The sequence below is a fragment of the Rhea pennata genome, chromosome Z, assembly GCF_028389875.1.
Source record: "Rhea pennata isolate bPtePen1 chromosome Z, bPtePen1.pri, whole genome shotgun sequence".
Classification (NCBI taxonomy): Eukaryota; Metazoa; Chordata; class Aves; order Rheiformes; family Rheidae; genus Rhea; species Rhea pennata.
Window position 1 is genome coordinate 66,797,490 of NC_084702.1, and position 25,095 is coordinate 66,822,584.

The following is a 25,095-nucleotide window of genomic DNA, read 5'->3' on the forward strand; positions in this document are numbered from 1 at the left end:
GATTAGAAAAAAATATCTTCAATACCCACTAAACATAATTTTAAGTTATTTTGGCTAAGATGGTATAACAATATGTAATTATTTCTCTAGGCTATTATACATTAGGGAGTAACAAATGGTGTTCTTCTTGAAAATTTTGTGAGCTAGGTGAAAATTGTGCCTCAACACTTACTTCCTGTATTAGAGGTCTTTGAAAAAATCTTTATTCTTTAAGTCTTCTCCTTTTCTTATTTTTACATTTCCTTTTATTTTCATTTATGTTGCTATAAACTCATCAGCTAATATTTCATGTATTTGCACGTGACTTTGCTATGTCATATCTCCATTGCCTGATTCTCTATTTACTCTTTGTATTGCCTAATCGAGTTATTGAGTATAAAGCTTTTCCTGAAAGCACTTTGGGGCAAGATGAAGGGTCATTGGCCTTTTGAGATTCCTCGGCTTCTGTCTAGGATTCAGCTGTACCAACATACCCTACCTGCTTGACTCATGCCTGTTGCTGTCTGCTACCTTCCCCCTAGCTGCCAGCCTAGGTGCTTCTGTGGGTGTCCAGGGTGGTGACAAACAGCCAGGGGTGAGGTGGCAGTGGCAACCTCTCCCACCAGCATAGCTGCCTCCAGGACAGGGAGTCTGCCAAGAGAAAGCAGACTGATCTCAATTCTGGCTTAATTCTCACCGTCAGTGCCACAGAAAACAAAGTCTATCATGCTAACGGTAGGGTTTATGTGAGGAAAATCTATGTGCAAACACGGAAACCAACAGACAGATTTTATCTGGTAGATGTTTACTGATAATAAGAAAGAAAACTTGTTACTTTAAAAACAAATTTCTTGCTAGTTGTACTGTATTTGCTTTATCATGTCCAGCCATTTGTCCTTACTGGCATCTGAGAATAGCCAGGAGGAGATCAGATTTCCAAACTAGGTACCTGAATTGACTTGCAAGATGCACTGTACATGAGCAAAGATGTGAATATTTGGCTGTATCATGCTTAGCTGTGTAAGAAAAGGGGTACAAGAGATGCCTTTTACCTAGGAACAATCTTAGGAGACTGTCCAAAGCGGTCTCCAGGCTTCAGTATGCAGTCGGTCTCCATTTCTGTGAGGACACGCTATCCCTGATAGCTCACTTTTTGCTGTGGTTGAAGGCTCCAGTGTACAATGGTCTGTAAGCAGACTGGCACTTGGAGCAAACACAAATGCATGTGACAAATGCAACTGAGTTGTCCTCACTTACAAATTTAGCTCTTGGTGATGGTTATGACCATACAAAATGGCAGGGTTTCATAAAGCAGTTCTGTGTACAAGAAGCCATGAATGTAAGAATTATTTTCATTATTTCAAGCTGACTTTACTATTAACGCACCTTGTTTGACTTTCAGAGGCTTCAGGCACAGTGACAGGTCCAATGCTATGCGTACTTTTGCTCAGCTGATTAAGGCAAAATAGGAAGAAGTTACTCTATTAAAATGAGAAGAATTATATGTCTTATTTTGTAAAGCTAATTCTTTTTTTGGACTCTAAATTTAATCAGTGCATAGGTATGTTTGTGTGGTTTTAATAAAAATATATTTACAAGTGTTAGACACTATAATATATCACTATAAATACTAGCCTGGTGGTTGCAGTTTGGTCATGTTTTTTAATTCTGAGGGAGATGCGAAGTAAACCTGCCAATGCTAAGTCAGAGCGTAGGCTAAGAGCCCTTTGGTGAGTGGAAGTGGTGAGTGTAGCTCTGCCTGATGAAGAGCCCTGATTCAGAGCCAAGGAACGTAATCTCACCAGTGCTGGTGGACTTCATGGCAGAGCTTATGCCTAATAGAGCAAGATTTGAAGTATATTACTGCCCAGACAACATGTTTTGATGTATCCCATGGCAATAAGCAAAATGAAAGGTAGTATAGCTTATTTGCTCTGAACGTCGCAGGGCCTGATGCTGACAAGGGTGACGGTCTCCCCCCGGCACTTGCGAAGCCCGACCTCGCATTCAGTCATGGTCTGAGGGACAGCAGAGCCGCTGACTTCAGCACAAATCTGAGCACCTCCCTCCTCGCACTGCCCATCTTTGCGGCAAACACAGCTGTTGGATTGAGCTAAGCAAAAACAGAGAGGAAAAACACTCAGGTTGGGATCTACTCATAAGGAGGCTATTAACTCATTTAATGAAAAATCGACTAATATAAGTTTAGAAAAACTAGAAGTGCAACCAAGTGACACTCTGCTTTTACAGGAATTCAGGGCACCTACAGGGGCATCTCCAGATTTGATAAGTTGTTTGCTTTTGTGGGAAAAGCTTTCTGAAGATGCCCAAAATATAGGTCTTGAACATATCTTTGATGCTACTGCTTCAATCTGCTAGCACCAGTTACTACTGGCTATTGCTCCAGTCTCCAGATAGAGGTCTGTGCTTGGAAAGTAACAAACTCTGGTCATACCCTGGTCACGCAAACACTTAAAACTTGTCTTTTTTATTTATATATTGGCAGTTTCATTAAGATCAAATAGCCTCTTCCTATGAATAAATAGGCATAGGTATATCAGTGACAACCGCTAAATAATCAGGTAAGGTCCCCATTTGAGACTTATTTTTCATAGCTATGTGCCTGTTTTGATATTGTATGTTTAAATTTGCCAGCATTTGTCTCTCCTGAAGCTTCAACCAATTTTGATGACTTTCTGTTATTATTTTTGTGTTCAAACCTGTTAGACAAAATATACAAACTCCTATTAACTAATCTTTTTAATTTTCAAAATATTATAACTGTGCCTTCTATCTGGGGCACTTCTGAAACCTAATTTACACCTTTATCTTTCCATTTTTGGCCACCCTTCATTAAATGCAATGTACTGGAGGACACTCAGGGAAATTAGATCAGGGAGTAGAAAAGCTTCCCTTGAAGACAGATTGCAAAAGACTGAGACTATTTACTCTGAGGGAATATTCATTCACCATTGCTCATAATGTGAGAAACTAGGGATATGCAATGAAGTACAAACAAAAATAAGTGCCTTTTCTAGACAGTATAGAAAAAGACATTTAATTCCTTGCCACAAGATACCACTGGGAAAAATGTTCAGCAAGATTTAGGAAAGGATTTGATATTGCTGTGGGTAGTGATGATTTCCACAGTTACTGTGTCAAGAAATTTAAAACAGGTAGTTATAATGAAAAAAGGATAGGACAAGGTTTTCACCCAAAACTGCAAGACAACCATCAAATACGGTAGTCCACTTAACAGAAACAGGGAATAAACTCCTCATCTATAGATGGTTTATTCTGCTACAGTCTCCTGTGGAGTTTTATTTTCTATGGCTGGAGGATACCAGACCCATGGTTTGAAGCAGCTTGGCAGTTTGTGTGCACCTGATGCTTCCAGGAAGATCAGGAGTTGCTATATAAGGACAGAACTATGGTTCATGTGTAAGCAGGGGTAAAAACTTCATTTTGTTACTTGTGACTGTTGAAGAATTTCTTACCATCACAGTTTTCCCATGATTGGCATGATCCACAGGATTTTTCAGCTGCCTCCGGTATCTTGCAGTTTTCTACATTAGTAAGAGAATATTTTCTGCCCAGGCACTCCAATGCATGCATCTTGCAAACAGTTAAAAGTGTGTTTCTCTTGGTTCTTTGATCTGTAGCACAGATGTCCAGGGAAGGACTGAAAACAAAAGCATGGATAGCACTATTTAAATGGGCTTTTTCTTGGTACCTCTTAAAAAGAGCTAAGGCAATGGAAACTTGGGACTTAGACTCATGAATAAATCAGACTACTTCCTTTCCCACAGGATGCTGCACCTCAACAGAACCAGAATCTGTCCCCTTTGAAACTCAAGGATATTAGTTGATATTTTGCCATTGACCTCCATGACACTGAGATCTAGACTTCATTACTTAAGAGTTCAAACCTCAATTATTCTCTAATATATTATTCATCCATATATACATGTACAAACACACAAACATGGTTTCACCTACATATAATGATATATGCACATTATTATTTCATAATCTAATCTTTTTTAATTAATAGTTATAGTTAACATCTTTATTCCCTCCTCTGTTTTAAAAGCCTCAGCTTTTACCAAATAAAAAGTTATGATCCAATATCAGAGACCAAAGAAGTTTATGGAAATACAAACACAAAATCTCCAGTCAAAAAAAAAAAAAAAAATCTATTTACGCAAGGGATCTATTAGTTTATTTCTTGAAATTCAGATGTCATGCTAACACTCACAAAAATTAGCTTACAAAAACAATAATAATGATTCCTGGACAGTATTTGCTTCAGGGATAGTTCTAGGAAGGTATTATCACTCATGTTTCATGCTGTAGATTGGGGGGGGGGGACACCTTCTATTACTTCTGCATTTTAACCTCAAAACTCAAGCTGCTTTACTTGTACTTCATGCAGATGGTGGTATCTGTATGGAATGAACAAAAATGCTGCTTACTCAGAGTAGGTGATTCACATGCTCTCCTGGCAGTATTTAATGCCCACAGGGAAATTACCACGCAGGATACAAGACAGCGAAGAGTTACTCCCAAGGTACAAAGAGCTTTGAAATACAGCTCCAAAGGCTTATTTCTCAGTTAGAAGAGCTCACAGATACTTATGCAGAAATGCTTAGTATCCAAAATGAGTCATTTTTTAGAGTCAGCCCCAGAAAAACAAGTGTTTGGTGCAGAAGAGAGGCTGACCAGGAGCAGCCAAAGGCTGCCCGATGGGGAGGGTAACAGCAGCTGGGAAAGTGGCTTGTGAGAGTAGGGAAGAGGAAGGTTCTGGTTCTGGTAAGAAAGCCCAAACTCTGGGCTTGTTTGACTACTCGCGAAGTGTTGAGGTAGTGTTTTTTTTTTTGTTTGTTTGGTTTTTTTTTTGTTTGTTTTTTTTTTTTTTTTTTTTGAGAGAGACAGTTTAAGAAATGTTTTTTTGCTATGATCTATAAATAAGTGCCAGCTTCAGCCTCTGGGAATGATTATTTGAGAGATGATTTTGAAGCCTCCTAAAAGAGCTGGATTTACAGACAGTTTACACTATCTGTAGCTTAGTGCTCTTTTAAGGTCTCTCAAATTTGGCACAGAATTCATCAGCTGATTCTGAAAACTTTGACTGTTGCATCTGCCTGCAACTGAAGATGCATTTAAGAATTATTAATTGTATCATAACTCTTGTACATATTGGCACCTTCAGTTGTGATATGTCCCTTAACTGTTGTTTAGTCAAACTATGAGCCATGAAATCCCTAGTAGCTTTTTGTTGCCTGAATTTTTCTAAATGCTCTTCTGTTAACATAAAGTATGAACTTAACCCTCTTACTCTGAGGCCTAAAAAGAGGACAGCCCAAAGGTTACATAGCTCCAAGCAGCTAATAAAGGAAGGCAGTGTGTCTCTATGCATAATATTCTTTGCTAGTTTGGCTGTGCAGCCTATGAGATGGAGTGCAGTGATTTATAATGTGAAACCTCTCTTTTCAAACAGAAAGATAGGAAATACTTTATTTTAAAATATCAGCTCAGATTCAGAAGAGCAAATTGTGATCCAAAGGAAGCATCTAATCTCTAATTAAGATGCTCAATATGTTATTCTTCAGAGTCTTCCCTTAATTGCCTGAGAATACTAAATCTCAACATCTGAGTCTTAAGGACAAGGAAAATTGTATACAAGGCAGCTTAATTTACCTGAAAAGACTGGACCTGATACAAATGCACGAACCTCTCTGCTTTGCACCACTACAGCTACAGCCAGCAGAGGGGAGGGAGGCTGATTTAACCAGCTGCCCAAGGCTCACCACAGGGAGGGCTACTGCTGAGATGGAAGTGTAGGGAGTGCACATTCCTGTTGCCAGTCTCTAGCTACAGTGCTGTCCCTCAAGCTCTCTGAGACTAGGTCAGCTGAGAAATGCTGGAAATAAGCATGTTCAGATGCATAAGAAAAAGGATGTACACTCTATACTTATAAGATAAATTAATAACTTGCACTCATTGCTGAGAAAGGATATTACAGGCATAGGAGGATCAGAACAGTGGGATACAAATAATTAATGGCAAAGAAGAGTCCTTGCATGGAAGGAATTTGAAAAGTTCAGCACCTTTTACCTGAAAGGAAGGCTTGAATAAGAACAAGCCTTTACAAAAGCACACAATATGAGGAATGAAATTGCACATGTAAATCAGCAAATAGCTTTTCTCTTTCACCTAGTATATCAGGCAGACAACTTTCCATGAAACTAAAAATCAAGAAATTCAACATGCTGGAAGTGATTTTAACTTCTTAAGATTTTATCCAAGACCATAAACTTTAATATAATACAGGCCAAAAACTCTTAGGTAACAGAGATAGTGGGGAGAAGAAAGGGGGTACTTTTGAAAAGATACTAAATCTCATTCTTCATTGTAGAGAAACTCTTCAGCTGCTGGAGGCTAAGGTTTTATCTGTATTAATACACTAACAGTCCTCTGAACCATTCCTTGCACAAGGACATGTTTCCACAGAATAGCTGGTATCTGTACTCTCTTGGCTTTCAGGGCAGGGGAACCACATCAAACTGCCTATAGTCCTTGACCCTAATAACTTCTGAACCTTACCTGGAAATCATGTGGGAGTTGGCCCTTGCCAAAACTCTCCGAGGAAATGTTCTAGCACTTTAGAAGTGCCAAAGCCCAGGAATGTTCCCTATCTCTATCCCTATTTATTTGACTAGATATAGCCTAAGGTGCCATGTCATGAGGGACAAATTACCCTGCACCAGCCTGTTGCGGGGTTCCTGTGCCATCCCTGGAGGTTTCTGTTGCTTGTCTCTCAGAAATCAAAAAGAAATCTGAAACTCATGGCATCTCTCAGAAATTGAAGAGAAATCTGAAACTATGGCATTTCTGCATTTCTCATAAACCATTCTGAGCAGTGGCTGCTGTTGAGATTCACCATCACAGCAAAGCAAGACAGGTTACTTCTGCTCTCAGAGGGAGGACTGAGATCAGGTTACGTGTTTCAGTCCTATAACCTCGATAGGCTAGCAGATCGGTCTACTTAGACAGCTGATGATTTATCCTTCTATTCTTAGAGGTGTTATTTCAAGATAGAGTGAAAAGATGGCATCAGGTAACAGCAATGACTGTTTGCTATCTTCCTGCCATTTTTGAACACTTAAAAAAATAGAAATGGGCAGGCAGCAGATTAATTACAAGTGAAGTCTAAATGCGTAACTGAATGTAATTTATTTAACTTCCAGAGTTATTCTGACTCTGCACAGGGGCTTCCCTAGCATTGTGGAGCCTCCTCATCTTCTGTGTAAATGACCTCAAAGAATCCATGAAACAGAGGAGGGGTTGTTGCCTAATTTTAACCAGTATTGAAACAAAAAGAGTAGTCTTTATTATTTAAAATATTCAAGTGTTTAAGGATATGGAGAGTATTACTGGGGTTGTTACAAATCTGGTCTTTATCTTCTCAAAGCAGGAAAGCAAGACAATGGTCTCAAATTCTAGGAAAATGCCCAGTGGAACTACAACACCTGAACAAAGCTCATCAATATTAATTTTCAGATGTTCAAGGTATGTTAATTTTGGCTTAGCATTGGAGTCACTACGCAGGGTACTCTTGTAAATACATTTCTGACACATGTAGTACATATTCCATTAAGTTCTGCTACCTCTAAATCATTTGAGAGGACTTCAATTTTCTTCCTCTTACTACACTGGGAAAAGAAAAATCTCATCTTTTATCCTGGAGTTTTCAAACTGTTCAGCTCCTGCTGTGATAAACGTGGTGAGATTTCATGTCCAGAGCTCACATCTGCTGTGCTGGTGTCCTATGAAAACTAACCCAGATGTTTGAGTGTCGAGCTCTTTGGAGCATCTGGCCATCAGAGCCAGGTGGTCTTGGGGCTCTTCTTGTTACTTTTCATTTACAGTCTGTTCCCTCAAAAGTTAGCAGAGCACCCAGTGAGTGAATCAACGCCATGTTTGTCCTGCTTTATTTATCACAGAGTGTAGGTTTAGATCACTAAGTAAGAAAGAAACAATGAACTCTGTTCTGCGAGTTATGAGATCATAAAAGGTGACATGAGTGGTCTGAAGAGGACTGGTCTCTCCAGGCTGCTGCATAAATAGGAGATTATATTATTGTGCCTTTCATAACTCTCCAATTTCTCAGCAGGGAAAAGAAATCTGCTTTATTTCACTAGCTTACTGCTTTGATGGTTTAAGTCCTAAGGGTCTCTGTTCTAGCTCTTCCTCCATCTTCTAAATCTTCGAAATATCATTTTATCTTTTTTCATCTATTTCACAGATTAAATGGAGCTGAAATTATCCCTTCACCTTCTGTCATCCAACCAAATTTCATCACTGCTAATACCCACTGACAGCTCTGACAAGGCAGGTAAGTGATGAGCAGGACATTGATTGAGCTGTAAAGCAAACAAAGCTCTATTCCTCCTTCCCATATGAGTAAAGCTTTCTAATCTGTCATGGACTGAAGACTTAAGAAACTTAATTGGTCTTGAATAAAGTGAGAAAGTCATTGCCAAATCCAGCCTGAACTTACCCACACTCGTAGGGCATTTTGCACACACATTGTGACTGCTGCACTTTCTCCCATGGCTGACATTTAGGCTCCGTCACTTCTAGTTCCGTATGGACTGCTGACGTAGAAGAACACAGACAAGGTTATTAATGGTCAGAAAAGCAAAGGCTGTTAAAGGGCTGCCCTGAAATCATCCTATCAGTTGATCTTAAAAGGCACTGAATTATATAACTGTGACATAAATCACATTCTACAAGTTCATGAAAAGTAGCTATTTTGTGGAAGGAATCTGAAGTATCAGAGAGAGATAATACACTTTGCAGAGTTACTGAGCGGTAATTTATCCATAGGCCAAGGGTCAGACTGAAAGGGACACGTACTGTGTTCAAGCCTAAACATTTGTTCCAGTTCTGCAGTGGCTGCCTGTTTCTGCTAAACTGAACAGTGCTGAATCATAGCTAGCATATGTCGGCAACAGCTTTATCATTAGGTTTCAGAGTTAATGGTTTCATTGCTGTGACTAGAAAAGCTGGGACTCCAAAGTCCCATGTAGAAATAGTGAATCTTAATATCTATATTAATTGATGGTAGTGAAAACTAGAAGTTCCAGTACATAGTCTTTAATATAACCTAACTTAAAAAATAAAAGCAATGTTGATTCTTGGTAATTTTCACAATTGTAAATGTGTTGTCCTTTGGCTGCTGCATTATATTCTAAGCTTTGAAATAAAATAGACCTTTGCTAAACGTTCCTCTAGAGAATTCTGTAACAAGTAATAGCAAGATTTTGTTTAATCCGTACAGCCACATTTTCTGAGAAAGGCTGATCTCCTGATTTGTGTGTTAGATTAGGTGCCTATAGTGTTCTACTTTAACTTGAAACTTTAGTATCCCTGAACATTGTTACATTTTTTAAAATAAATCTCCCTTATGGATTAAGCCTTGCCAAGCAAAACAGGCAGAAATTGACAGAGAAGGAAAAAAAATAGTAGTGTGGTGCTTTGCAGTACAAACACCAGGCATAACCTTGTCTGCCTGCGGAGGGGAATTTTCCATCAAAAATTGCTACGTTATCTCCAGGTCTGGAGCTGCTGGTTGTACCTGTCCTCTGTAGTTGCCTGTTATCAACACTGTTACTAACTAAACACTCATCCCACCTTATTTCAGTAAGGCCAAATAGATGTGTGCCATTGTGTCTCTGCATGGATATATTTTCTATTTTAGTCCATTTTTATCTTATATTCCTTCTAATTTTTAAACTGTTGTTCTTTCTGTTATACTAATGTACTAACACTCCTATACAGCAAGGCACAAGTCATTGCTAACAGTGGAAGCGTTCAAGACTGTTTCTAGTCATCAATGAAGTTTGAACACACGGTGTAACAAAAACTGATGAAAACCAGTCACTATGGCTAAGCCTAAGCAGCGAGGCAACTAGTAACAGTCAATCCGTAGCACTAGTGCTTTTGTACGTTAGCAGCTCTGAACCATTTTATTTACAGATGTATTATTCTTTCTGTTCCCTGGGAAACATCAGTGGCTGTTAGTTTTCTCCAAGCAAGGGTCTCAGGAGGGATATGAGAACATCTGGGATGCCAGGTAAGGATGTGGCTTACTTCAAGTAGCAAGCTGTTTGCAGGTACGTCACTTGCCAGCATTGTAGGAATACACAAGAGAAAGTCTTGTCTGCCCTCCACAGCTGGAAAAGATGAACTGAGACTAAGCTGTTTTATGCTTGCTTCTCTCTCTGACAGTGCCTGCCAGCATCAACCCAGAGCTTAAATACCTGTTACCATGAGCTTGAAAACCCATACCCCCTTTTCCTTCAGTCCCTACAGATTTATTCCATATTAGCTGCATTTGACAGTTGTCAAATGAGCAAAAGGAGTCATCCAGCCCCAGTCCTCCTCTCCTGTGAGGGTTCTTGGTGCACTGAATAGGTTCCAGATGCTTCCAGAGAAGTCATATCTCCGTGGTGCAGTTCACATGGTGGTGGTGGCAGTACACAACACAGGTAGAAAGTGGAGTGTATTTTGGGGGCAGAATAGGCAGTGTATATCCTAGCCAATCTCTTAAAATATTGTTGGTGATAATACCTAATATCTATGTGGGAAGCAACAAGCCAGAAGGAAACCTCAAAAGAAATGTCTTAAGGCATCTTGTTTGAACAGCTCACAAAAGATGGTCAGTTATCTTGGCCCATGATGATCCATACATTCATGTCTTCTGTACTTTGCATCGTTGATATAGGTATAGCTATCTATATCATATTTATATCACCTGTAGTCTATACAGGAGTAAAACCCTTGAACTGCATGCAGAGGACTGCAATGGCTTACCTGGTCTCTTGCACTGGATAGTCTTCATGTCAGGAGACCACTTGAGACTGGGCTCACACAAAATGGAGCCTGCCCCTTCTAGGTGCATGCCATGTGGACAGGACAGAGTCACTCTCTCACCGATCTCATATAAAGGTTTCCATGGCTCTCCTTGCAACCCCCCCTCCAAGGTAGGTAGGACACAAGCAGTTTCTAAGGAATTAAGCGTTTGAGATAGTCATGGTGAATCAGCCGACTGCAGAAAGCAGTCGCATATTTTATCTTGTCTCAAATTCTTAAAAAAAAAATGAATAGAAATATTAGCTGTTTTTCCTCTAGAAATATACCAACCGTCTTAGCAAAGAATATTAACTCATAACCCGTATTAAGTGTATGTGCAATACCAAGGAGAGCGTGGCAATATCTTCTCCTAGTGCCTGCAGATCTGGCCCTAGCTTGAACATAATTCTCTGTTTTAAAAACTTGTGCTTCTGTTAAGGGTTTGTGCTGGTAACTAGTATCCTAATAGGGATAGGACATATGCACTGATACACGAAGAGATGTTACTTGGACAATCTGGGCTAGTATTTGTTGACAATAAATTCTGGTTGGAAGGAGGAAAGGAAGGTGTTGAACAACAGACCTGAAAACTCGCAGGTCTCACTCAAAGCTGATCTACAAATAAAACTTGAGGGAGAAAATACCCTAATGCTTCCTAACTGGGTTAGAGGAAAAGAGTGAAGGGGAGGGATCATCCAAGCTGTAAACTGATCCCTGGAGATAAGCTCCTATGATGAGACAGTTATTTGAAAACTCTGGTTGCCCAGGGCTGCCACCAGACCTTTCACTCAACTTGGCCAGAAAGGGACATAGGCTCATCCCAATGGTTCCTGGACAAAGCCACAAGACTGAATTGTGTAACGAAGGTTGTTCTCACAGAAAGTAATTCTTCCCACATCCCAGAGTATTGTCCAGGATCTTGAAGAGTGCATTTTTCTATTTCAATATCACAGTATCTGGATTCAAAGAAAAGAAAGTCATTTCAAACCTGATTCTGTCTAGGGAACTGGGAAAATACAGATGTGTATTTCTTTCCTCCTTGTTGTTAGAAAGAAGACATGCAGAAAAGTTTCACCTGAATTCAGGAATGAAGTTGTATATCATAACTAGAATCAATTAGACATACTCTGGCAATATCTGTCTCCAGCTTGCCACTGTAAATTACTGCCACACTTAGCAGCAGGATCACCAACAAGAGAATATCCATCTCTGCACGCATAAACAATGCTTTTCCCAACGGGGTATGAGTTTTCAGCATTCTGAAAGAAAAGGAATAGGAGGAATTTTGAATATATAATCTAGGAACCACCTGCAGCGTCAAACTCCCTTTGATCCTGGGGAGTCATCTCGGGATGCAGTAGCTTTGGACAGTGTGAAGTATTCAGGTCATTGTACAATGAACTAGTAGGAGTGTCGGGAATATTGTGGGCAACTCTCGTCATCTAGTGTCAGCAAATATGCTCATAATGGAAAAGTTGCCCCCAAAAGAGCTGGTAGAATGCAAAAGATTCTGGCTAGCTTAACATAGCAAGTGAGGGTTAGAGTTGAGTGTACCTTGTGACAGGGGTCTGACAGTGATATATACCAGAAACAGAACAGCACTCTTCTGCCAGCATATAAACTGACTACAGATACAGCTGTTACTAATTATTAGTGGAATTAAAGCTCTTGAACAGCCTTCCAGTGGGAATACTGTAGAGTATATGGCTTTCCTAATTCTTAGGAGGGCATGTTATAAACCTATACATGGTTAACGTGATGCGGTTAGTTAGGAGAGCTGGCCTTGAGGACATAGATCTTTTCTCTTTTTATATCTCCCTCTGTTCTAAGGAGGTCTTATAAAAAATGAGAATATTTCACAAATTGCAGGATTCTACCTTTTGTTTGTGAACTAAGTATATCAGTATATCAGTATGGGAGAGAGCCATTGACTAAAAACGAAGAAGACAAAATTTTGGATCATGCCTCAGGCTCTGTTGTGCAGAGATAACTAATGGATTTTTAACTAATCCTTATACTTATTTTATTGATCAGGAGGCTCCAGACAGCCTCAAAGCATAGAGAAGGCATAATCCATACCCTGAGAAACTTAGTCTCCCTTCTTAAATAGACCTAGCTTTATAATACAGTCTCACTTCATCATAATTCTACCAGGGAAGAAGAAGATGCAATGGTCACAGGATGGAAACTAAACATGGATACTAAACATATCAAGAGAAATATACAATTTCAAGTGAATCTCTATATCAACTTCAGCTATGACACTGCAGACAATAAAATAGTAGAAATAACTTACTCGAACAAATCCGTTTTCCAAGACAGGAGGAGGTGAACAGAATTCTGTAGGACTTATGGATACATCAAAGCAATGTGGTTCAATCAAGCTATAAAGCAGACAAAAGTGCTACTAATTTTGAATTTGTTTAATCATTCTTCCTTCCAAAATAGTATGCCTCTCAATAAAGTTCATTTTCAAGACCATTTTACATGTGCCATTTACATCATAATTATATTTAAATCGGGCACCACTAAGATATTTGAAAAAGAGAGTATTAAATAGAATTGTGTCAAGTTTACTGACTTTTATCCTATTCTCTAGTTTATGTCAGATTCAGTTCATGGGTTTCATTTTGTTTCAACTTAAATATGAAAGCAGGAGGGTCATTCAGTGACATTCTCCTGCAAAAATCTGTGCATTCTTTTGAATTAGATTTTTAAATCTTCCTGTATTTGTGCTCCAAATGTTTCTTTTCTGCTTACCGAAAATGTTGCAACTCATCTTCACAAGGTCTGCTTTCATGCTGTTCTCCTATGCATGCCTTCCCACCACCTTGTGGTGAGGGGTTGTTGCAGGTTCGACTCCTTGATTTCCTTCCTCCCGAACAAGGACTCCAGGAAGACCAGCAGCTCCAGTGTCCATCAACAACACCTATGTAACATTTGAGACCACTTCACATTAAAGATTTTTGTTCTAAAAATGGTAAGTATTATTCAAAGCTAATTCAAAAATAATGACCTTACAGAAAATTCCAAATCGTCTTGATCTCTGTTCCCCTATCCATCCTGCCCAGGCTCGTAAAGACACCTCTAAGTTTCTTTTTGATTTCACCAGGGCTTTGGCTTCTGGACAACTGCGTAAGTGTTAGTAATACGGGTTTAGCTGATCTGCAGTTCAACCAATCAATTCCTTTTCCTTAATTTTGTGTTGAAGGGGACACCATGTGTGACTTGCATATTTGAAGAGAATTTGCAGTTTCTTCTGGCTTGAGGATTACATATATAGCAATTTCCCAGTTCAAAATTTGGCTGACTTCCTTCCTGGACTGATATGCAGCAAGTTAGTGGCATCAGAACTTAACTGTGAGAGTGTATGCATCCTAGTTTGTCAACAGTGACTTTGGCCCACTAATATGCAGTCCTGGATGGACAGGATGCAATCCTGTCTAACATGCTCTAGGTGACCCTGCTTGAGCAGGGAGGTTGGACTAGATGATCTCCAGAGGTGCCTTCCAACCTTACCGATTCTGTGATACGTGAAATTTCCCTGCTTGCGGGTGGATAGGGACAGAATCACTTGTGAGACTAAAGAACACCTATTCTTTTAGAGTATATATTTATTTATGGAGAGCTGCACTATGAGTGGTTAGTATTACCCACTGTATTTCACAATAATTATTAAAAAAATTATACAAACAGTGCTTAGTAAAGTACTTTTATGCATGCTAACATCAGCTGCTCATTCAGTCTGTGCAGCAGGATAAACAGACTCTGGAAACAGGAAAGTGCACTTGCCACTTTTAAACTCTCACAAGCTTAAACAAGTGCTGACCTGGCTGATCTTGCACGAGACTTCCCAGTTCACAAGCTGCTCCGAAGGTGTAAGGCTTGCAGTAACACGTGCACTGAGTTCCCTCCACAGCTGCCTCGCCACCATTCTGGCAAGGACGACATTTGCAGGGATCGTTTTCAGCCATATATTCTTCAATGGCTTGTTTTAGGTAATGCTTTTTGACTGAGGAACAGGGCACTTCCTTTACAAGCTCATACAATGGTGTTAGCTACACATAGAAGAAGAAGAATTTACATTAAAAGCTCTATTAAGGATGGAACAGTATATCAGCACATTTTGTCATGTAAGATAGTTTGAGATTTATGTTCTTGAACTCGAGTCTTGAAAGATGCCCTAACTAGTTTGTTAGCTAACTAACTCAAATCTTATGTTAGTTTTTAACGTTAGCTTTCTTCTGCAAAGTCAGGTCGATTTAACAATATTTCTTAAAGTTGCTGGCTGCTTAGTTGTATTGAAACACAGGTGAGAGAAGAGATTACAGATGAGATTAAAGTGTACCATAACACAGTCCACCAACGTACAATAACCTGTCATCACCAGCGTATTCCCAGTCTAAAAAAGCTAGACATTTACAGAAGCTACTATGTCATTTCATTAAGCAGTAATTAAAGACAGCAATAAGCAAAAATATTTTGCCTTCCCATGGCAGATTTTATGTCTTATTTTCTCACATTTAATTGAAAACAACTCCCTGGTGGAATTTTACTGCTTTTTACGGAAGTATAGCATATGCTTCAGCATTTAAGCAGTTCCCAAAGGGGACTTAGATAAAGTCGCGGTGAAAGCTCTTGTGCCAACTCTCAGGTGTCTGGCTTCCAGGATCTCCAGTTATGTCAAACTTCACACACAGAGAAAAGGAGAGGTATAAAAGGGATACGTAAAGGTCAGCAAGCTGAGTGGAAGCCACACAGACTTGCCAATATGTAATTCAGAAAATGGGCTATTTGAAAAGTTGCCTCTCTCCAAGGCTAAACTGGCCCTCTGTTCTTAGGCAGAACTCCACTAAAATCACCAAGAGCTTGTAAGACTTGCTGGTATCTATCAGTCAGAGGTTACATTTGTGATACAGCTATTCACTTCCTAGAATTTTCTTCCTATGAAATCTTTTTACTTTTATAAAGCAATTTAAATAAAAAATGATTGCTGACTACAGCCTGATTAATCACCCTCTATAATTTAATCACTTATCCTCTAGAGGTAATGACATCTGCTCATTTCTGCTTTAGGAAAATAGCCTTACCTTTTGTTTAATTACTCTGGGATAGTTTGTCACTGATCTGGCCCAAAACGAATATCTCTGACTGTTCCCAGCAGGATTATTCAGCTCTAGATAACTAAGACCAGCAACAGCACCTGGGCTTCCTCCTTCTATATAAGGATCTCCTTTAATCTTATTGCCACTACTTCCTGTAGATTCAGGATGAGAAATACAGAAAATAGGAGCATTGGTATATTTACAAATGGGAATAGAAATAATACATGCAAAAACTATACTAGCAAGTAGTGAAAGGACTCATCAGTGCAGAATGCAATTATGAGATCACTGTGTCCTCAGTAGTAAGACTGTGTCAAATCCTGCAGCAGTATTTCCTAAAAGAGAAAAATACTGGTTTGGGATAAAAATGCAATGTAGAAAAGATGCAGAGTTGCATGCAGCCAAAAATGCTCCAACAGCTGCAAAATGGGCTGTAGTAACTAAGTCGGTGGGCATCTGTAGAACCATTTATTCCTTTCTGCTACACAAACTAACTGCACAAACAGATCAACACCCAAATTTGCTTATGACATACAGCTCCATAAAGGTCCTGTTTAAGAAGGCCCTGGATACAGTGATGAAAAGGGGTTCTACAGTCTCAGAGATCAATCATGCATGCTTGCATCAAGAGGTCCCACATGTACAGCACATAAGCAATATCCAGTTTTCCAGCCGTGTCGGTATCTGGAAAAGTATTATTGGGAAAGCAATAGCACTGCTTGGGCCTTGGGGAGCTTTTTAAACTGGGCACTTGGTGTCTGGGTTCTGTGTGTTAAAACAGAGTTCAGAAAAGCTATCAACACCTGCTTCAACATTTTGACAGCTATTTATGAAGAAATGAAAGCTGGATACATGGTACCTGTGCAAGTTACTCCTGAACATTTACCTGAAGAAGTCTGTAGTAGTTCATCCAGTTTGGAGCATTCTGTTTTCTTCTTCTTTATAATGAATGCATTCCAGCCTGACGTGGTGCACTTGTACATGTCTGTTATGCTCAGACCTGCAGAAAATAGATCCAGTACTGCACATATTGAAAATAAGTGTGTATTTTGAATTAATTTCTCAGTTTCCCATTGACTTGAAAAGTGTTTTAGAAAGAGAACCACCACATTTTCTGCTTAAGTTAGGAGGCAGCTAAAAAGCACGTTCTGGAGGGAGGTGTACCTGATGCTAAGGCCTGCAGATGGAGGCTGAGACAGAAGCTGTATCTGGCAAAAGATTGTTGTTCCTTTCATCCCTTTTCTCGGCAATCCCTAACCCTACAGCACTGCTCACCACTGAGTATTATCCCATCACTTTGATGCTTGCTTCATCTGTGATTTATTCTGCTCTTTACTGTTTTACACAACCTCCATCTCCAAGTAACTTTTAAACTTTAAGGTTATGTGACATTCAAACTGGCATTAGAATTCAAGTTCAGCCTGATGAGGTCCTGAACCACCTATCAGACTCTCTTATTTGATTTTACATATTGCCATGGAGAACATGCAAGGAAACATCTATCTTTGTTTTTTCACTTTGTTTCTTGTAATAAATGCTCTAGTACTCTACCTTCTGCTTTCATTTTGTCAGTATCCATTTTAAAAATAACTTTGTAATGTCCTCCCAGAGATCCAGAGTGTAAGAAATGAGTCCCAAAATGTTCAATAAATCTTCGGTAGATGTTGTAATCATACACAACAGGGAGGTTGGCAAGTTCTTTCCAGAATGGCTCCGCAAGAAGTAGAAAGTCTGGGCGGTTGTTAATAAACTGAGCAACTTCCACACTGTTCTCAATAACCATCAGCTGCTGACTCTGATGGGAGGAAAAGAAATCAGTCACGCGGCTGTTTTGCTACCAGCCAGATGACATACGTGTTATATTAGCTAACGACCAACAGCTCTACAGAGTTATTAGTTGTGTCTAAGCAACTCAGTGAACATGAAAAAAAGTATTCTGAAGATAGGAAGTATGTTTTGGCCTTTTATTTGTAATTGCTGCATCATTTTTCTTTTTCCTCCTGTGTATCAGAAAATTAGCATAAGGACAAATGAATAATAAAAGTATCACTGTTCACTAATATCACTGTATCATTAATCCTGGTTTCCAGCACTGGTAACATGGCTGTAGAGGGTTAACATGCTTGTTGAAAGCAAATTGGAGGAACTGCAGAAGTTTTCTTTGCCCCCTGATTTCTGCAGAGGAGCCTTTCTTTGTTAAGGTGCTCTAGCCTTTTGAGGAGGATGCTGAGTTTTAAGACCCTCTATGCCTACTCGAGAATGGTCACCAAGCAGCTTCTCAATGCTGCTTTTGAACTTTTTTGTGACAAATCTCAATATACATCTTTGCTAGTGTGGTAACACGGGCTTGTCTTCTGTCAGCTTGGAGAATATCAAATACATGTTTTTTACTTGCTTTTGTTTACTCTAAGAAAAAAGTTTTACCTTTTATCTCTTAACTGATAATTATTCTCAAATTATTCATGTAACCCTTGTTTACAAATAAGTCAAGGTCAAAGCATAAGCACTGTGGCTTACTGGCTGCATAAAATACTGGCTATCTTTCTTGCTTTCCTACTAGTGGAAAATGAAATAATTTGTGATTAATTTTATTTTATAGAATTCTTTCACTCCAAGATACTGACAAGGGTATTATTAAAAAGTGCATTAAACTGTTAGAAGAAAATGGGAAAATTTAAACAATTATCAGAAGACATTGATGTTTTTCTTTCTCAAATAGGGGAAAAACAGCTAGCAAATAAATAAATTACTATTAAATAGGTGAAATGGAAAAAGCAACAATAGCAGCAAACCCAGCTTAACTGTTAAGTCAGACCAGCAAAGTCTTTCTTATATGGACTTTGTGCCAAAAATATATAGATAAAATAAATATTTGTGTCTCACTATAAAAGTACAACAAAAAATAATAACTATAACCTTTATGCAAAATACTAAGCCATAGTGACACTTTATACATACCTTTTGACTGTTTTGCAAATTTTTCTTCTGTGAAAAGCTGTGTCCATGGTTTGATTTTTCAAACCTCTCTGTGTGCTTCATGTAAGACCAGCTACTGTTGAAAAACTCGTAACTAAAATCATTCTGAATTTTAACCTAGAAAATGATAGATACAATTCTATACAAAGAGCTTTAAGAAGGATGTTAATAACACGGAGCAGAGCAAATACTTCCCGATGTAGAAAGTTTTATGGTCTCTTCAGGTTGAATCCATTTCAGATGATGCATAAACTATAAAAGAAGTGAGCACTGGAAGAATCAATTTTCTGAAAGGAGTATTACTTGTGCATATATATATATGTGTGTGTATACATATATGTATGTATATGTATATAAAGTAAAGTAATATGATGTTTTAAGGATTGTTTAGTATGCTTTTGATAATGAAGAGAAGAACCAAATTTATTAGGCATATAACTTGAAATAGGATATAGATATGTAATTTCTCTCTGGAAGGTGTCCATGAAGCACCCCAAAGCCATGGGCACAAAGCATTTCTTAGGGTGATGCAGGTTGCTATTTATGCTAAGGAGATGGCTTGACATTCAGTCTTACTGTGAGAGAAATAGGAATGACATCCAGGAAATGATGATTCTTTTCCCTTCCTTTATAGCAACATACTGACCAGTTAGTATTTTAAAATAATAAATAAAATGCCATGTTCTGGAGATGGACTAACACAACTTTTTTAGCATGTAGTGGCATATGGCCCTCAACACTGCTGTTGCCCTGAAGCTCTTTGCTACTGTTGTTTGTTTGATAGGTGTTCAGGAGACAGCTATGTCAGCGGCCAGGGATCCTTCTCTCAATTCATGGTGGAAGAGCTGCAAGAGGAACTAACAAACTGGAGATGGTACAGGCTTTATTCGTCTATGTTTAAGGAAAGGACTGTTTAAGGACCTTACCTGTTTCGCATCATTATACCTGTTTTAATCAAGACTCTAAAGATAAAAGATGTGGTTAATGGGAACATACTTGGAATGTATAAGCGAGAACGCTTTCACTCAGCCTGTAGTATTCTCTTCCATCACCGCTAAACACCTTTCTGCACTGTCCTCCAAAGCTCCTCGTATGAATCACTCTTCCCTTAGTCTCACCAGTAATGGCATCAAAGCTATGGGAAGCAAAACATGAAACGTCATTAAGACACTCAGCTAGCAGACTCTCTAACAGGAGCTAAAAATTGCAAAACCATTATATCCACTGATAGACCCTCATACCTGCAGAATTGTGCTTCACATAACGTCAGAATATGGAAAGCGAAACATCAGAATATTGAAAGCAAAATGTTGCCCTTAATTTTTCAACAAAAACAAGCACATACCAATACCTGTTTACATTAAGTCATTCATATCTACTGCAACAGATGTTATTACACTTTATTCTTCTAGCAATTAATCTAACACAGAAATAACAGGGCGTCCCTTACCAAAATGTTTTTGTATTATATTTGAACTATATGACATTCCAAATAATATGACTATGCTAAAAAAACTTGAATATTTTGCGAGGCTGCAGATGAGATGTAAACAGAAATCTATATGGATTCAATGCAACAATAAACAAAAGGAAACAGAATTGCTGCTATGTATTTTTAAACTTTTTTTCCTACTGATGATTATATGTTATTGGTTTACATATCACATTTAGAGAAATGTATTAAACATCAGGAATGAAAGATAGAAAGCTTTATTTTATGCTTCAAATCAAAAGGCCAAATTCACAGCCACATACTGGCAGCATTGAGCCACTGATATGAAGGAGACAGTTGTACCAACTAGCCGGGTGGCATTGGTGAAGGGGTAAAAGGCAACCTCAGCAAAAATAAAAAAACAAAGAAAGTGCAGAAAGTCAAAAAGTACAAAAATTTGCTTCCCCCCTCCCCCAATCTGCAGCCTTTCAACTCAGTTACACATAGCTGAAGCGAGATTGTTTCCCACAAAGACTTTATAGTACTGCTGACATCAGTGTAGTACAGTTACATACCGTTACAATGGAAAAGCAGTTTTAATTGGCCATTCTCTGTGCATATATATTGCTGCCTTCTGTTAGGTGCACCTTTGCATCATAAGCCATTTTTATAGTTCAGTTGCATGTTAAAGGGCATCTTTAGATTATCATAAAACCTAGATCTACTCTTATTAAAGCTAATTTTCATTTAGGGTAGGTAACTAAGGAGCTATTCTTTGGATAAGAATGTGCTAACATCTGGAGATTAAAATTATTCTTTTGCATTTGAGCAGTGGATCAGAAGCCCAGGAAGTATATCTACACATACAGCGGTCACAAGCGCAACAAAAATGTAAACTTATTTAGCACCAGCACTAATGAGCTTTGCATAGAACATTACCCTGTTCCTGTAAGTTCTGAATTTGGAGGTGTTTTATCATTATCACACACAGTCCTCTTCTCTTCACATCGATCTTCATCAGCACCATCTTCCTCACAATCCTGATCTCCATTGCACACAAGAGATCTGCTAATGCACTGACCTAGATCAAAACATAGAGGCACAGGGAAAGGAGAATTGTTTGTCCATTTAAAAATAAATCACCTAGTTTTTTTAAAAAAAGTCTCAGTTACTCCACATTAATTAGCTCATTCAATTGCAGTGTCTGTGCCCAGAAGGGCTTGTAAAACAACAGTAGATGTAAACATAAACAGTGTGTATTACACTTGAGGAAACCCAGCCATTGAAGACTTACTTATAATACATTAATAAACCAGTTGACTTATAAATTTATTTCCTGTTTCACCTAAATTTTCATCCTTTGACTGTATCCTGTATGATTCTGATTGTCTATCTGATAGCACCAAAACATGTTTATCCTATTGTTCTCTGATAAACTTCTACTTGCTGAGGCAATGTGCTCTTTTGAGATGGTAACAGAAGCTGTTCAGATCCTAGCGGTGTTTTAGAGACCTTAGTTTTCATAATGTAAGTGGTTTCCAAGATGTTTGGAAACATATATCCTAAAATACAGCTTTGGAAAATCACATCTAAAGCTGCATTCTTTAATTACTCTCTCAAAATGAAAAAAAAAATGTAATCTGGGGCAAATTAGTGAGGCAGAATGATTTAGGGAGACTCACAAACTACAGTATATAATTTTCAAAACTTTAGAATACCCCAGATGAAATTAAAAACATGCAAAGGCAAGGCTGAACAAAAGGAAACTTTCTGCTGAATCAAATGTATTTGTAGGTCAAAGGTTCTAGGAAGCAACTGCCCATTGACTAAACTTCAAGAATCACAAGGTCTTCTTAATTTTAAGGACTAGAAAATGATGATAAAAGTCTTGATGATACCTGAAAAACACCTGAACCGATCATCACAGCCATCCTCTGTTGGGCATCCCCGCGCAGGAGTGCACTGTCTTGTTTCAAAGGCATCCCCAAAACAGGGATTTCCCCCAAACTGGCCATAAACTGCTACTGTCCGTCTCCGAATCTGAATGCAAATCAAAGGAAACCATAAAAAATCCAAATGCAAAGCAGAAATAGCTTCAAGATACTGCTACTACTCTTCTCCTGTAAGGAGATGAAACATTTGCTGATTTTCTTCTGAGGACAGCCACACTTCGTACTACCACAACAGGGCAACAAACTCATAGTTTAATAGAAAGATAGCTTACATCTATGGTAAGCTTACATCTTACATTTAGCCTGAGCCCTGAACTTGGATGTTTTGTTGCAAAGTCTGCTCTGAAACCAGAAGGAAGCTGCTGACAGATTTCTATTTTGTTTTATATTTTTAATAGCACCAATCATGCTTGATATGAATTTGCTAAAATCTTTCAATATAAACAATATCCCAACAGAAAATGTTAGCAGCCAGCATTAAATGAGCTACTTTTTGTTTCTAAAAAGATTCAAGTGCATTCTTAGTTCAGATCTTTAATTTGGATTAATTCCTTCTGAATTCATGCAACATCAATTGAAACAAGATGGAAAGTCAAAAGCAAAAGTGACTTCAACATGAATAGAGTTACACTGTAAAAATCATCATCTTGTTTTTATTGGGGATAATATTTTGCAACAAAGCTTTCTCTTCTTGGCACATTACTCCTTTAATGAAAAATCAGTGGAGATGGTACAAACCAATCAGTGGCAGCTGAGGAATTGTCTCAGTTTACCAAACAGTTTGGTAGAGCTTTTTGGAACTATCACCAAAATAAAAACTAAACTAATTGTTTCATAACATGAATATCATAGCTTTGAAAGGGATATAGAGAGGGAAGGGTGGAGGGTTTCCCTTCTCTAGAGCCTGGCAACCTGCTCACTCTGCTGACAGAGGCACTTCAAGTGCTTCTGCTTATCCTTTTTCTTCATTTCCTCCTCAGCCCAGGAAGAGCTCTTGTGATTTTTTTATATCGAACACTATGCTGCTGTAGATACAAAATCATCCAATTTGAGGTTTTTTAAAAGACATAGTGGCTCCTTAATTACTGGAATATGTTTGTGAATCACGATTGCAGAAAAAGTGTGTCTGTCTATACCTGTTTTTTAGTACAGCCATCACACTCGGACCAAGGGCCAAAAGAATTCCAGCGGCAGTGGACTGGATTGGAGGGGCTGCTCCAGCAGTATTTTTTGCATTATTAAAAAAAGAAAAGGGGAAAATTGTCAGGGATCTCCATCCATGACCATTAGTGCAAAGCTTTCTGAAACAGCAAAGCTAACCTTCGATAAAAACACAGTGCTTGGTCAGACGCCCTCTGAAACCACTGGGATTTGCTTTTCAAGTGCGAAAAGAAAGAGCTCAGTTCCTAGCTGGGCTTCCTAGTCACTGAACAACAGAAGAAACCAGGCACATCCACCCCATCCTGACGGTCCGGAGGTGGTTATCAGAGCCTGTGTACACCACGGTGCGTGCAAGAGACCGTCGCACACAGTGAGTTTGCAAATGGGAGGCACTCGGGCCATCGCGGGGACCGGGGCCAGCGGGGGGTAATCTAGGCTGCGCTCGCTTTGCAGCGCGCGTTGCAAGTGTGCGTCACCGCGGCTCCCGCTCCGCCGCCTCAAACGTATCTGAGGAGTCCTTTAAGCCCTGCCCCATGCCATGCACCAGGAGAGGTTGTCTGTTAAACTATATGTGCTTAGTCTTCAGTATATCGTTTTCTGAAGAAATAATCACCTGGAAAAAACAGGACTAAAACCTGAAACTTCCAGCAAGAGAAAAATCCCCAGCACCTGTAAAAGAGAAGCAAAAACTTACTTTGCTTTTCTGCTTTTTCCTTTAGGTTGTGCAGCTGTTCTAACTTTCTGTAATCTTTACACTAGGGCACTTAACAAATAAAGGACAAGAGGTTAGGCTAAAAAGGTCTAATTCCTCAGCTTCTCTCTGCAAGCTCTTGGGGTTTAGTTTTCTTCTTTCTTGCAATACCGCCTAATTACATTTTCAGACAAGTATTTCTCTCTATAAATAAATTAATATTTCATCGCACTCGGTGTATTTACTTCATCAGTACAATTTAAGTAAGCAATTGTCTTACCTTCATGTTAGATGAAACACTCAGATATCCAGCAATTACTGGGGAAAATGCACTTCCACTCAATTCAGCAGCTAAAGGAGTCAGTCAGTCTGTCTGCTTCCACATGTCTTTTCTTATTCTGCCTTGCTGTTATGCTTTTCCTTCCCCCAAAAGGCTAAATATTGCGGAATAATTTTTATCTTAACCCCATCTAATCCCCTCCAGGGACACAGACTGCTCTTGGAGCTGCTCAATGTTTTTAAGACATATAAATCAAGGCTTGGCTAGGCTGACTGGGGCTGGCATAAATTTGTGGAAAGTACTTACTGGAAGAACATTCCCCTTTTGCTTATCTTCTCTGTCACAGTTTCTTTCCTCTGAACAAGACTTGTCGGAGATCCCAGCCCAGAGCTGGTGTCTGTTACCCTAGACCACAGCTCGGTCCCCAGCTTCAGCGGGAAGAGTCGCTCTAGATTCAGGTTGGTTTTGCCAAGGTTAAATTCTGATCACAAAGCTTCAGTCTACACTTCTGCAGTTGTGCATCAGTTTTCACACTGAAAATCTGCTTCAGGATCTGAATGCAAACTTTAGCCTGTTTTTCATGTGATCCTGCCACACAG

The 25,095-nt window shown here is 39.0% G+C and overlaps 2 protein-coding genes across 2 annotated transcripts in view; one reads left to right on the plus strand and one right to left on the minus strand.

Annotated features, from left to right (window-relative positions):
* The window catches only part of RPL37 (ribosomal protein L37), a 334,257-nt gene that overhangs the window by 296,214 nt on the left and 12,948 nt on the right, over positions 1 to 25,095 (plus strand). The window lies entirely within an intron of this gene.
* On the minus strand, positions 768 to 24,685 carry C7 (complement C7). Its single transcript, XM_062599528.1, has 18 exons — positions 24,497 to 24,685; positions 24,139 to 24,194; positions 23,501 to 23,576; positions 22,311 to 22,452; positions 21,352 to 21,493; positions 19,977 to 20,115; positions 18,963 to 19,097; positions 17,556 to 17,799; positions 16,891 to 17,004; positions 15,990 to 16,156; positions 14,729 to 14,957; positions 13,660 to 13,828; positions 13,196 to 13,283; positions 12,026 to 12,158; positions 10,861 to 11,052; positions 8,543 to 8,639; positions 3,477 to 3,661; positions 768 to 2,092 (listed from the first exon to the last, which is right to left on the minus strand). The coding sequence occupies exons 1-18, from the start codon at positions 24,500 to 24,502 to the stop codon at positions 1,905 to 1,907; spliced, it is 2,502 nt and encodes an 833-aa protein (XP_062455512.1). The 5' UTR covers positions 24,503 to 24,685; the 3' UTR covers positions 768 to 1,904.

Bases quoted from the DNA above. Each gene is read 5' to 3' on its own strand.
- C7 (XM_062599528.1), bottom strand. The intron at 17,005-17,555 runs GTAGAGTACTAG...TATTTTCTGCAG, and splicing joins TGACAAAATGAAAGCAGAAG to GTCTGAGCATAACAGACATG. The intron at 11,053-12,025 runs GTATGTCTAATT...TTAATTCCTTAG, and splicing joins TGGAGACAGATATTGCCAGA to AAACTGCTTGTGTCCTACCT.